Source organism: Chelonia mydas, chromosome 3 (assembly GCF_015237465.2).
Source record: "Chelonia mydas isolate rCheMyd1 chromosome 3, rCheMyd1.pri.v2, whole genome shotgun sequence".
Classification (NCBI taxonomy): Eukaryota; Metazoa; Chordata; order Testudines; family Cheloniidae; genus Chelonia; species Chelonia mydas.
In genome coordinates, this window is record NC_057851.1 from 136,236,204 (window position 1) to 136,249,991 (window position 13,788).

General features: G+C 37.2%; 1 protein-coding gene across 3 annotated transcripts in view; it reads right to left on the bottom strand.

The window, feature by feature from the left end:
- ADSS2 (adenylosuccinate synthase 2) overlaps positions 1–13,788 on the bottom strand; it is a 42,242-nt gene that overhangs the window by 15,370 nt on the left and 13,084 nt on the right. For all 3 annotated transcript variants that reach the window (XM_007057956.4, XM_037895347.2, XM_043543370.1), the window contains exons 3-8: positions 12,443–12,511; positions 11,718–11,768; positions 6,992–7,058; positions 2,924–3,031; positions 2,587–2,668; positions 858–984 (exon numbers count right to left, since the gene is read on the bottom strand). In XM_007057956.4, the coding sequence (XP_007058018.1) occupies positions 858–984; positions 2,587–2,668; positions 2,924–3,031; positions 6,992–7,058; positions 11,718–11,768; positions 12,443–12,511 (504 nt within the window). The remainder of the gene's footprint in view (positions 1–857; positions 985–2,586; positions 2,669–2,923; positions 3,032–6,991; positions 7,059–11,717; positions 11,769–12,442; positions 12,512–13,788) is intronic.

The following is a 13,788-nucleotide window of genomic DNA, read 5'->3' on the forward strand; positions in this document are numbered from 1 at the left end:
TCACTGTCTACACTACTGTTTATACCTGTGTTATGGAGGCGTGGAGTGTATGTACGCTACATGTCGCTGTAAGGAGATGCAGCACAGATGTACACCCTGAGAAAACACTTTAACATCCAAGAAAATATAGGATTTGCTATCTCAAATGTAGAGGTATAGCATGGAGAAAGTAGTTCTCGAGCCATGTAGGTAAAAAACACTATCTTTAGTTTAATAAGCTCACAAAAGCCTGTAATATTGCATACTTTGAAGTACTGTAGTAATTTACACTAAAAATATCTTGTCATACTGTAAAATAAATGTATATAGAAAGAACATCACTGCTAGCTAGCTCAGTTCTTTTCATAAAGTATTTTTACAGCTCTGCTCCACAACTGTGAGCTATGAAATATGACTTTTATAAATGCTAAGAAAAGCCCATAGTAATTTACTCAGCTTTTTAACAGGACTGCTATATGCAAATTAACTAGTTAATTACATGTGATTGGTTTAGCCAACTATAACACCAACACCATTCAACAAGTTATTCTTAAAAATCAAATCAAGGGCCAATTCCTGACCTCATGTGTGAATACTTTTACTGACTTCCAAAAAACTTTGGAAGAATTTCCTAAATGTAAATGAACACCTCTTTTTTCTAAGACCCAAAACTCAAAGAGTGGTTTGATTTTTGGGGGGTAGGGGGAGAAAATTTTTAGTGTGGAGTCAAAATCTGACTTAAAATAGGAAGTCTAGTGCTTCCTCATAATACAAACATGCATTTTCCACAAGAGCACCTATGCATGGCACAGCCACTAGACATTTTCCCTTCATGGCACATACATGCCACCGTGTTTCTCAGAAAAAGTTATACCTACCAAAATCAATGTCCAGTAATGCTGCATTTGCACCTTCTACTAAGATTTTCTTTGGTGGTCCATGTAGAGCCTCATGTATGAAATAAACACCATCTCTCACCATTGGTTTAATCCTTTCTATGTAGCCCTAAGTAATACCAAATAATTTTTAAAGATTGGGTTTAATTAGTAAGTTATAAATCCAGAATGATTAGGTGTACAATATACTCTAGTTATACACTGCACTATGATAAAGCCAGCCAGAGGCCTTATGAGTACTGCTCTGCCATATAAGTAACCAGGTTTGATTTTCAGTCCAAGTGCTACTGCCCATACTGACAACCCACTCATTCCTTTGGCATAGAGGAAATGAAGTGGGGTACACATTCAGAAATAATCCTTCATAGACAATTCTAGAAAGATACTGGGCTTCCCTGTGGTGCTGGTCATCCCCCAGTTCTATTTGATCAGAAAGATGTGAGGGGCACTGTGTGTTGGTAATGGAGGCCAAGGGCAGAGATAGTGGATATGAGGATCTCTTCCCACAAGGACAAAAAGCAAGCAAAAAATGAAAATCTAATCCAAAAATTCTTAAACACAGCATTTTGAATATTTTACAAATACAAATCTGAAAGACCAAATTAATACTCAAACATGTAGCTAAAAAGAAACATTTTATTACATTCAGCAACTTATTTGCAAGTATTTAAGACTTCCCACAAAAGTCAGTACTCTGAAATTCCATTAGTGACAATCTGGAGCCCATGGCCTAATGGCTCTTTATATTTATGCTAATGGAGAGAGGGGTTGTCTTACTATTACCTATCAGGAACTAAGCATTTTGTAACATGCAGATTAGTACTGAGCATACATCCTGTCCCCCCTAAGTATAAATAGATGCTGTCCCATACTAATGACTTGGTTTACATGGAGCACACAGCTTTACTCTTTCAACATTTTAGTATACCACTGTAAAAAGCACAGTAAATACAAGTCACTTCCCCCCAGTCACTGTGATGTTTTTATGTTTCCACTCCACACAGTAAATTGTTGATCTATTGGCTCCCCCACTCCCACCACCCCGAATATAGTGCATATGTAAGTATAAAAAAAGGATTACAGAACCTTCAACATGTAACTGATTCTCCATCAATAGGGCTCATAGAATTCCATAGATAAAAAAAGTACATAATTTTACAGTTAACTGGAAGGGAAGAACTCCAAATGCTCCACTCTTCAACTCATCTGTGTGTCAAGAAACTGGGTCCAATGATAATCAATAAACTGCTAAAAGGATAACTTTTTCTCATGGATGTTTGGTAATAAAATCTTTGCTCAAGTCTCTTTAGAATTCTAACAATTAAATGCAGTGTTCAGACTTATGTTCTCAGTTCTCTCCCTGTTCTTCATCATAACAAATTTGCTTTCAAACCCCCTAATTTTAACGCTTACTTTTTTGGCTGATATATGTGAAGAAACTTGAGGTGACATATGTGTTCTAAGCACCCAATTCCTTTTTAATTTAAAATAATCTTCCTGAAGTAGAATGTGCCAACAGAGCACAAAGTAAGACTGACAGTCTTCTTAAAATAAGAACTAGAAATCTATTTAACGATTGATATATTATCAGACATATGTGGGTTATTTATCAAAATAGAAACTCACATAAATGTTTCATGATCTGCATTCTAGGGATTCACAATAAGAGCACATACAATTAAATAATTTGTTGTAACACAAATAGTTTTACCTTGAGTTTTTTCAATTCCCCTTCAAGGTCTATCTCTAAGGTTGGATATATAGCTTTGTACTGGTTAGCTAACACTTTGAACCTGAAAGGCAAAAACAATTCTTTAATAATTTTACTCAGCAACATTAAGATTTCATTTGCCACCTCTTAATATAAAGTTACTTTGTGATTACACTATTAAAAGAAAATTCAGATAGATGCATCCAGTTAAGACTTTCTGGAATATAAATTAGATATTTACTGGAACATGCCAAAAATATACCATTAATATAATTAGGGTACTGTTAGTCTAAAGTTATGCTTGAAAGGTTACATTTCAAATATAAACTAGAATTACCTCTCAGAAAATTCACCGAAATCGGAAACAAGATCACACATTCTGAGCCCACTTCGAGCTGCTTTCGAAGAATACACTGGACCAATCCCTTTTTTAGTAGTTCCCAAGCTTTCAAAAAAGTAAAAGTCATACATATTACTCTCAAGATGAGAGGACAAAGAGCTAATTTTAACTGAAGTGACAAAAGACACAGGACTACATTTAAAATACGTATGTGAAATCTTTCAATAAACACTAGAAAGGAACACCACCACATAGGAACAAGAAGAACAGGAACATTGCTCAGTATCAGAAGAGGACATGCATAGACTGAAGGTTCTGAGATAATGAAATACCTTCAAGAATTAATTAGATTTGCAGAACTGCTAGCATCTGAAAAATTAAGCAGCTAGTCTAAAACAAGAAGGTATCTAAATTGTTTCTCCTGAAACAATGTAGAACTGACACTAGCCTTCTTTTATCTGGAAGCAGAACTGCAAAATACAATTATTTGTCTCCATTGCTTTCAGAGAGGAAGAACAACCGAAAAACCTAGACCTGATCAGAAGAATGAGAAACAAGCTAATAAAATGGTAGTCTGCATGGCACTCGTGGCAGTTATATAATCAAACAGATGGTATACTGTATTGAGAGACTGCAAAGCAACTTTATTCTCAATTTCCAATTAGAAAACAAAACAGGGCTTCAAAGAATCTAATCTTGTATTAAGTACATTGATATCTACTGATGAAAAACTCTATTATTCTAAATGTATTATTCATTGGTTATATAAGACTTGAATTTTGGCAAAATCTGATGACTTCAGCAAGGATTCCTCATATACAATTTTGTCCTAATTTTTAATTCTAAAGTCCTGTCATGACATTTCACCAAAATGAATGGGGTTTTTTTTAAAGTTTTAAAGGCATTTCTGAGAGGCATCATAAGAAAGCTCACCTAAAATGGGCTTAATACCTGTGTCTAAACCATCCTAATTGGACTAATATACAGCCACAATATACAGCCTTCTGAGGCATTATCCACTGTTAATTGGATAGGGACATTAATGTTTAGGCTTCTAAATTCACACCAGTATTACTTTTGTGTGCCCAGAAGTGCCTGAAAAACAAAACTGGTCAAGCCACTGAAAGTTTGCAATGTAAAGTTAAGACAGGACAAAACAAGTGAAATCAGTAAAAAGATTAAGGATGAGTTTGGAGTGAGAAATAGGGGAAAGGGAGCACAAAAGTTACATAATACAATGTTAAGTTTGTAGGTAGACAAGATGTAACACGAGCCTTTTGCTTATCACTATTAATATTCTTATTCCAAATTAAATAAAGCTTAAAGTGAATTTTGAGGGAGAGCAGACTTGAGTGAAGGAAGGGAGGGTATGTTAAAAGGGGAGAGGACAGAGTAGATGGAGAGGGAAAGAAACTGGAGGCTGGCAGACATGATCGGGCCAGGAAGATGAATGGTTTATACAAAGCCATTGCATTTTCTGATAGAAAACAGTTCTGGGACGTCTAGTGTTGGACCCAATACAGGATGCAGGAGAGGGAGATTTTTGGAGTTCTGTCCCCAGAAAGTACAGTGGAGAAGACAGCAGTTGTTAGATGTTGCTGGGACTTTATGTCCACTGTCTGTGGTAGGAAAAAGGGTGAACAGGCTATTGTTTTATTTATCTCACAAAAACTATGGGATTTGTTTTTTTGGTGGGCACTCACTGGAGTCGAAATGGGAGGAGGAATGGTGGAGAGTGGAAGACGGGAAGAGTAGGGAGGCTACCCTTGAAGGATGTGCAGATCTTGCACTTACTAGGAACATGGGTATCACACAAAGAGCAGAGCCATTGGGAATGCCTGTCTCTGATCAGAATAGCCACACAGCAGAAGAAATGGCCCCTTTTTAATCCAGCATTCCCATGGAAAAAACAATAAAAGAGAGACAACCCAAGAAAGGGAAGTTCTAGCACTTCTAGTTAAATATATCAAAGAATAAAAGGATTTTTTTTTTTTTTTTAAAGAGAAAAAGGAAAAAAAGGAAAAACTAAAAGGTAAGTAACTATAAACAATCTAAATGCTAAACAGGTAACAGACACATGCTGCAGACTTCATCTCAGGCCAATGGCAGTTGAGAAGGAACTTAGGGTGGTTCACCCATGCAGCCCCATATAGCCTTGTCACAGGGCACAAGGATGTATGTGGAGCATGCACAGTCCAGGCACCACTATCAAAAATCTCTGATCAAAAGATGCAGGCATACCTAGGTGGAGCAGGTGAGTACACAGACAAATGGGAGAGCACAAAGAAACTGGAGATAATACTGATCAATATGACAGGCAGGAATCTCAGTAAACCAGCTACCTTATAGTTAAGTTTTTTGTAGGTACCACAACAGATATGAGTTTTAAAGATGGATTTGAAAAAGGACAATTAAGTGACTTTGCAAATGCTTACACAAAGCTCCTCCCATTTGCCAGGGGCAGAACAGGAGAAAATGCAAAGGTACTCATTTGAAATTTTAACAAGTGGGTAACAAAGGTTGGCATTATCGGTAGCATGGAGGCAAAAGTCAACATCTTGACAGCATGAAAGAGATGATAGGTATATTGTTGGTCACTACCAATCCAGACTAGATTCAAACCAGCAATCTAGAAACAAAGGTTACTTTCAGTTAGCGTTGAGACTAGATCCCTCAGGGATAGATAATACTGTCTTCAGCCTCAGGTCACAGAAAATCTGACCCCTAAATATATTGTATTTTATTACTCACTTAACTAAAATAGTGAGAATTTGACAAGCTTTGTTTCACCATCAGCTTTAACAAGCTTGAAGCATTACATGACTGGTGTGAGATTTCCACAACATATATCACCAGAGTGATACAAAATAGAGTTAAAGATCTTAACACTCAGATTTCTTGTTTGTAAATTAAAAAGGAAAATTAAACTAATATGTAGTTTGTACTGTTAATTTCTTTGAGTGCAGATTAACACGGGGAAAATAATCATTTATTGGTTAGGTAACATAAGCCATTCTATTGAAGTGTTCTGTGTTTGCTATAGAGAGGTTCTCTCACAGCTAGGTGAGGATCAACAGTGTTTCTATTACAAATGTCATCTTGCAGTGATTTGTAAGTGGGCCATAAAAATTGTTCTTAGCTAAAAGTTAGCATGCAGATATCTGCTCATAAAAAAAAATTTTTTTTTAGTTTGCTTTTTCATTCTTAAATGAATTGGAAATGAGAGCTAGCTAGCACTGGACAAAGACAAGCATGGAGTTTTCAGCGTGACCGTGGGCAGAAGTAACTGAAATCTGTTACCATCCAATAGTGGCTTATGTGCAATGAGATTGTCTCAGTGCATTTCCCTGAGCACAAGTGTCCACTTCATGAGGTCAGTCATGAATGATCCCTTTTACTGGCAGCAACAGCAAAGAGTTAATTACTCATTCGTCCATATAGACAAATCTTCCATATCTGGGCTGAAATATACTGGCACCTTAGAAATTCACATAATATGTTTATTTTCATTTGCAGATATATGTTATGTTGTTCATTCAGCCAGCTGCTTCCATCCCAGAGCTGGCAACTTACAAAAATACCTTGTGATTACATTGTACGTTTTAAAATTCATAAAAAAGCTCAGATAGAACAGAGATAGCAGGTGGCATATAATGCACAGCATGAACATTCATGTTTCATGTGCACTTCTGAACAAAGCAAAATTAGTCAATGTTACTTCAGTTCTTCCAGTCTTCATAATTTCTCAGACCAGGAGACAACACTACTCAAAGATGGCTCTTTAGAAAAAGACCTAATTTAAGTTCTGGGAAGCGTCAGCTTTTTTGTCCCTTTCTGTACCAAAAATATTGTGGTATGACCCATACTTTAAGACTGTGATCCTATTATTTGTCATTGGTGGGACACTTATGTTAAGATACGTCTAAAAATGAACCCCGGAAAACTTCATGCTACTTTATCATTATTTTATTGTCTTTAGGGTTTGTCAAGCTTTGAAAACTGGATTTTTTATTTGTTTTAAACTTCATACTCCCATATGTTCACACACAAAAGAAAATTACATACTTCTTTCCTGCTTGCTCTTGTCTTTGTTGTTCTTGAATGCCATCTGCAGCCTGATGAAAGTCAAATACTAAGGAAATTAAAGAAAAAAAACTCTTAAAATGTAAATTTGGACAAGACTACATGTGCAACAATTTGAAACTGAAATTAATGATATCCACATGATTTTTTCTCAATTTCTTTGAGTGCAGATTAACATGGTGAAAATAATCATATATTGGTTAGGTAATATAAGCCATTCTATTGAAGTGTTTTATGTTTGCGATGAGAGGTTCTCTCACAGCTAGCTGAGGATCCACAGTGCTTTTTTTCCTACATGGAGAACAAAATGGTGAACTCCAAATAAGAAGCATGCTGTAAAGTTTGGAGCCTTCTTCCTTTTTGTAAGTTACATCTTCTATTTTGAATGGTCTTCAGTATAAAAAAGAAGCCTCTGAAGCATCTAACAAGTCTGAAATTGTCTTAGTGTTCTAATTGCCAAATACTGTACCACAGACCTGTATATGCTTTAAAAAGACTTTCAGAGAGTAATTAGCATTTATTCCAATTTTATACTTGCCCAAAGAAGGAGGGAAAACACTATACAACCCAACAAAAGATATTTAGTAACAAGTCATATGGACAAAGAGCAAGTGAGACATTTTAACTAGGGCTGCCAATCGATTAAAAAAATTAATCGCAATTAATCACACGCTGTTAAACAATAATGGAATACCTTTTATTTTAAATATTTTTGGATGTTTGCTACATTTTCAAATATATTCATTTCAATTACAACACAGAATACAAAGTGTACAGTGCTCACTTTATAATTATTTTTTATTACAAATATTTGCACTGTAAAACAAAAAACTATTTTTCAATTCACCTCATAAAAGTACTGTAGTGCAATTTCTTTATCATAAAAGTTGAACTTACAAATGTAGAATTATGTACAAAAGAAACTGCATTGAAAAATAGAACAATGTAAAACTTTAGAGCCTACAAGTCCACTCAGTCCTACTTCTTGGTCAGCCAATCACTCAAACAAAGTTGGTTACAATTTGCAGGAGATAGTGCTGCCTGCTTCTTGTTTACAATGTCACCTGAAAGTGAAAACAGGAGTTCGCATGGCACTGTTGTAGCTGGCGTTGCAAGATATTTACATGCCAGATGTGCTAAAGATTCATATGTCCCTTCATGATTCAACCACCATTCCAGAGGACATGCTTCCATGCTGATGATCGGTTCTGCTTGATAACGATCCAAAGCAGTGTGGACTGACGCATGTTCACTTTCCTCATGTGAGTCTGATGCCACCAGCAGAAGATTGATTTTCCTTTTTGGTGGTTCTGTAGTTTCCGCATCAGAGTGTTGCTCTTTTAAGACTTCTAAAAGCATGCTCCACACCTTGTCTCTATCAGATTTTGGACGGCACTTCAGATTCTTAAACCTTGGGTCGAGTGCTGTAGCTAGTTTTAGAAATCTCACATCGGTACCTTCTTTGCATTTTGTCAAATATGCCAGGAAAGTGTTCTTAAAACCAACATGTGCTGGGTCATCATCCGAGATTGCTAGAACATGAAATATATGCAGAATGTGGATAAAACAGAGCAGGAGACATACAGTTCTCCTCCCAAGGAGTAGTGTCACAAATTTAATTGACACTTTTTTTAACGAGCATCATCAGCATGGAAGTATGTCCTCTGGAATGGTGGCCAACGCATGGAAGGAGTATATGAACGTTTAGCATATCTGGCATGTAAATACCTTGCTCCGTCGGCTACAACAGTGCCATGAGAGTACCTATTCTCACTTTCACGTGACACTGTAAATAAGAAGTGGGCAGCATTATCTCCCGTAAATGTAAACAAATATGTTTGTCTTAGCGACTAGCTGAACAAGAAGTAGGACTGAGTGGACTTGTAGGCTCTAAAGTTTTACAAATGTTTTGTTTTTGAGTGCAGTTATGTAACCAAAAAAATCTGCATTTGTAAATTACACTTTCATGATAAAGAGACTGCACTTCAGTACTTGTATGAGGTGAATTGAAAATTTCTTTTTTTGTTTATCGTTTTTACAGTGCATTTGTAATCAAAAATAATAATATAAAGTGAGCACTGTGCACTTTGTATTGTGTTGTAATTGAAATCCATATTGAAAATGTAGAAAAACATTCAAAAATATTTAATGATTTACAAATGATATTCTATTATAAGTGCGATTAATTTTTTTTTAGTTAATTGCGTGAGTTAACTGCAATTGACAGCTCTAACTTTAAGCTTTTTGTAACTCATTGTGGGGAGAGCTTAAACCCCATAAACTATCTATCAGGAAGACATTTATCAACAGAAAAACGACTGGGAGAGGGGGAATTTTGGACTAGAAAAGCCATCCTAGTAAAGATGAAGAAGGTAGACAAGCTTTACACAGTTCATCGGCAAATGTTTGGGAACGATACATTACTCCTAAAACAAAGAGAGAGAGCTTACTCAAAACACTGCTCATGCTAAGCCTTTCACATTTGCTTTGTATCTTGTCAAACAAACAAACAAACAGTGGGGAAAAAACTCATGCCAAATATAATTAAGGTACGGCACTGCAGGGGACTACCGGTCACCTGATGTCACTGTGTAAGTATATTTTCCTTAAAAACAATACATTCCTGAAGGTCCAATAATGATTGCATTGGACCTGAAATCTTCTACTCAATGCACACACAGGAAGGATAACAAAAAAAACGGACTCAGCTTTAATGAGTACTCTAGTCTTTCTGCAATAAAAATTGCTTTTTTGGTATTCCTACCTCTTCCCCATAGTTTAAAAATGATCAAATTCCTTAGATTACCCCAAACAGTTAGAACCATTTTTTTAAAGAAAATTATTTAGATTGATTAAAATGCTTATACCACATTAAGGCATTATAATATTTTAAATTACAATACACAGAACATGGGTGGAGGGAAACAAGAGCCGGAAGGCTGGTCAGTGGGTGAAAAGATACCTATTAAAGAGCAATCTAACACCTCATGTTGACATTTTAACTATCCATACTGTGAAAATCCCTTTCCTGCAAGCTGGGCATAAGCTTTTACCTGAAGTCAACTAAAACTCATAGAAAAGTACACCTAGCTTTATGTTTTGTTTTGTTTTTTAATAAACACTAACTCAACATGGCCTTGTGTCTCCAGGACAGCCATGGAGTATGACTAGTCTCATATCCAGTTACAGGCTAGAAGGACAACTCAGAGGCCATGTAGCAATGTTCATGAGGCAAGCCTACTATGCAAGCAAACCTCGAGGCTGTTTCCATTCAGAAAAGTTCAAAACATCCACACTAAGCAGACCAATTACTGATAATGGTAGTCAGCAACTGGTCCTTCTGAACTAGGATCTTGTCTACACAGGGGAAGTTAACTGGCATAGCTGTTCCAGAATAACTCCCCGTATAGACGTTATTCTGGAATAAAAGTGATTTTATTCATTCCAGAACGATTATTCTGCTTTGTGAGCAGTATAATTATACTGGACTAAAGTTGCTTTTTATCTAGACCAGTGGTTCCCAAACTTGTTCTGCCGCTTGTGCAGGGAAAGCCCCTGCCGGGCCGGGCCGGTTTGTTTACCTGTCGCGTCCGCAGGTTCGTCCGATCGCGGCTCCCAGTGGCCGCGGTTCGCTGCTCCAGGCCAATGGGAGCTGCTGGAGCTCCTTCAGCCTGCGCCGCTTCCAGCAGCTCCCATTGGCCTGGAGCAGCGAACCGCGGCCACTGGGAGCCGCGATCGGCCGAACCTGCGGACGCGGCAGGTAAACAAACCGGCCCGGCCGGGGCTTTCCCTGCACAAGCGGCAGAACAAGTTTGGGAACCACTGATCTAGACTACTGTCTACACAGGAAGGTATTCCAGAGTTGCTGTTGTGGAATAACTTATTCCGCAGTAGCTATGACAGTCAAGTTCCCTGTGTATACAGTGCCTAGATCTCAATCACATTTTTTTACATTATCAAAACTTTTCAGTTCTTCTCCAGAGACCCATTGTTGCTGAGTATCAACACTTGGTCAAATTCCCCATGTAGACAGACCTATAGAGGTCTCTACATATATTCATTAAACACTATTGTATAGATTTAGCCTCTAGACAGGTGAGGATCATCCACATGCTGTAGAAGGAACAAATGGTCAGAGAAGTCAGTAATTAAAAGGCCTCCAGCATAAAAAGCATTTTTGGATGATTGGGAGGGCCTCTCACTTTAAATCTGATTTTATTACAGGGACACTCTAAATCTGATTTTACTACAAGGTCTGTGTTCAAAGGGCTATAACTTGAAGTCACTGTTTAATTGATGTTCTCCAAAAGCCCATGTGATCCCCGAGAGAAGCAAGAATATAAGGCAAGGCTTCCTATGAAGAGGAGAGCACAAATTCTATATTGAAATGGGCAATGAAGCCTTCAAACATTCAAGTAACTTTTGAACTGCTTTCTGAGAAAACATGATATGCATTTGGAATCAGCTTAATGAGTCAAACTAAAATGTTTGAGTCTAGAGCGGTTCCACATTTTTACAAATAAAAAAAGGTAAATATTAAAGAAGCTATAGTGCCTAATAGAGCCCTGATCCCTAACTGGAACCTTTGGCCACTGCAATAATGATAAATTTATAGATAAAATAAAATTGTCAGCTATTCAGTTTCTTTGAAAAGTCTGAGGAAATTCTTATGGAAATCAATAAAAATAGATACAGTATGGCATCTTACCAATATGAGCTCTGTCAGAAATTATTAATCGTTTTTCCCAGCCTTCTAGTCCTTAAAAACAAATGAAAAAAGTTTAAATTATGTTTTGTATATCACTTTTATTTTCATGATGGAATAAGCAAAACTTCTAAAGACTAATTATAGATTTGAAAATGGAAGCCATTTAAAAGAAGCACCAAACTGAGTCACCAGAAAAAGCAAACACAATTTCCAATTGTTAAGGTCTGACTTGAACCTACAAAGCCAGGAAATGCAGGCTGCTTATCACAAGTTGAAACTTCTAGGCATTCTACATACACTAGGGAAATTTTTCAAGTTTCTCACTGTTGCTAAAACAAGCTCAGCTGTTCTGTTACCAATGTTAGAATTTTTTTCCTTCTGGGTTTCTTTCAAGACCATTTTCTTTAAAAATGGCTACAGAAGTTGGATAAATACATTTTCTGTCAGGTTACTATCTGGCATTCCTATCATTTGCCTTAAATCCATTATTTGACACTTAATAAATGCATCTTTCTAGGAGGCTCTAGGAGACTCCTGATGGGAGTTGCAGGGACTAACAGAGCTCTGTGAGTCCTTGCAGGATTGCTGCCAGAAGTGAGCAAGAAGAGCTCTGGTAGGACATGCCATATGGTTTCTCATGGCCTCTATGCTAGGCGTAGCTAGATCCCTGTGAGAAAGCACTTATGCCCCCTTTTAAAATAATACCTTAAAAAGGTTGTTCTCACCTTTTCCTTTTTTTACATTTTTCTCTGCTTCTTCAAACAGTCCTGGCAAGTGAATCACCACACCATTTCCTGAAGGAAATCAGGAATAGAGTTTAATATATGACACCAGACATGAAAAACTAGTTTCTTACAAATCCATGATTCATTTTTCTGCATAAAGAATATTTTAAGACATACATTTCAAAAACTGTTCCATTATACTACCTTCATCCTTAGGAATTTAAGGTACAAGAAACTCCCTGACCTACAGCTAAAGTACATAGGTCTCTAGCTGCATGCACTAAACTCCTCTAAATTGGAAATTTAACACTCTTATTTCAGGATGAAAAATAACTGCATTCCTGTCTGTTGCACAGCAGTATTTCTCCTTCATCACCTCCAAAAATTAATTCATTTCATAGACTTACTTTTCCTAGGGCAATACAAGCTATTTTTAAAATATTCTTATGGTTTTTACAAGCCTTTTTTATTTATTTCTATTTTCACTACAGATATTGATAATCTAATATGTTACTCTCACCCTGTGATGCAAAAACAAAGCCAATGTTGTCATTGTGCTAGCAAAAAGAGAAACTGTATCAATCAGTGAGTTGAGGTTGCTCATAGTCATTCTTTCCTATCAGCAATTTGGATCACTGCACTTACCTGTTCCCTAAAAAGGCAAATAGTACATAACTGCAACAGTCACTAAGGAGTGCTGAAGTATATTCTTATGGAATGGCTTTCACCAGCACAAAAAGTGAACAATCTTAGGGTCATGCTAAGCTCAGTAGATGTGAAGTTGTTCTTAAACACAGAATGCCTTCAGCACAGTAATACTCTCCTGAAAGATCAAGGGACTAGTCACCCCCCCCACACACACACAAGTCACAAGTGGCCCTGGGGCAGAAGGACATCTGAAAGGAGTAATATGGTAGCAGGTGCCTCTTTTGGGAACTGGTGGCCCTGCACTCACGGCCCCTCAATCCATGAAGAGAGGGAAAAAAAGTATCATTACTTATAACCATTGAGGGGATTTTTTGGTGGTCACTCACTGAGGTTGAAGTGGGAGAAAGAAATGGTGGGAAGGGATTCTGGAAATGAGTAAAGAGATAGAGAAACCGGGAGGGTGGTAAAGAAAGGAGAGAGAAGAGCACAGAAAGGTTACAGTGGTAGGAAAAAGAAAAGGAGGACTTGTGGCACCTTAGAGACTAACAAATTTATTTGAGCATAAAGCAACAGCAATAAAGCAAATGAGAAAAAAAAAGTGACCAGAGTCCAAATTTCAAAACTGAGTGAGGACAATACAGTGAGGCTGCAAAGACTCTCTGGACCCAGGGCCCAAGTCCTTCTGAGCACGGGGAGAA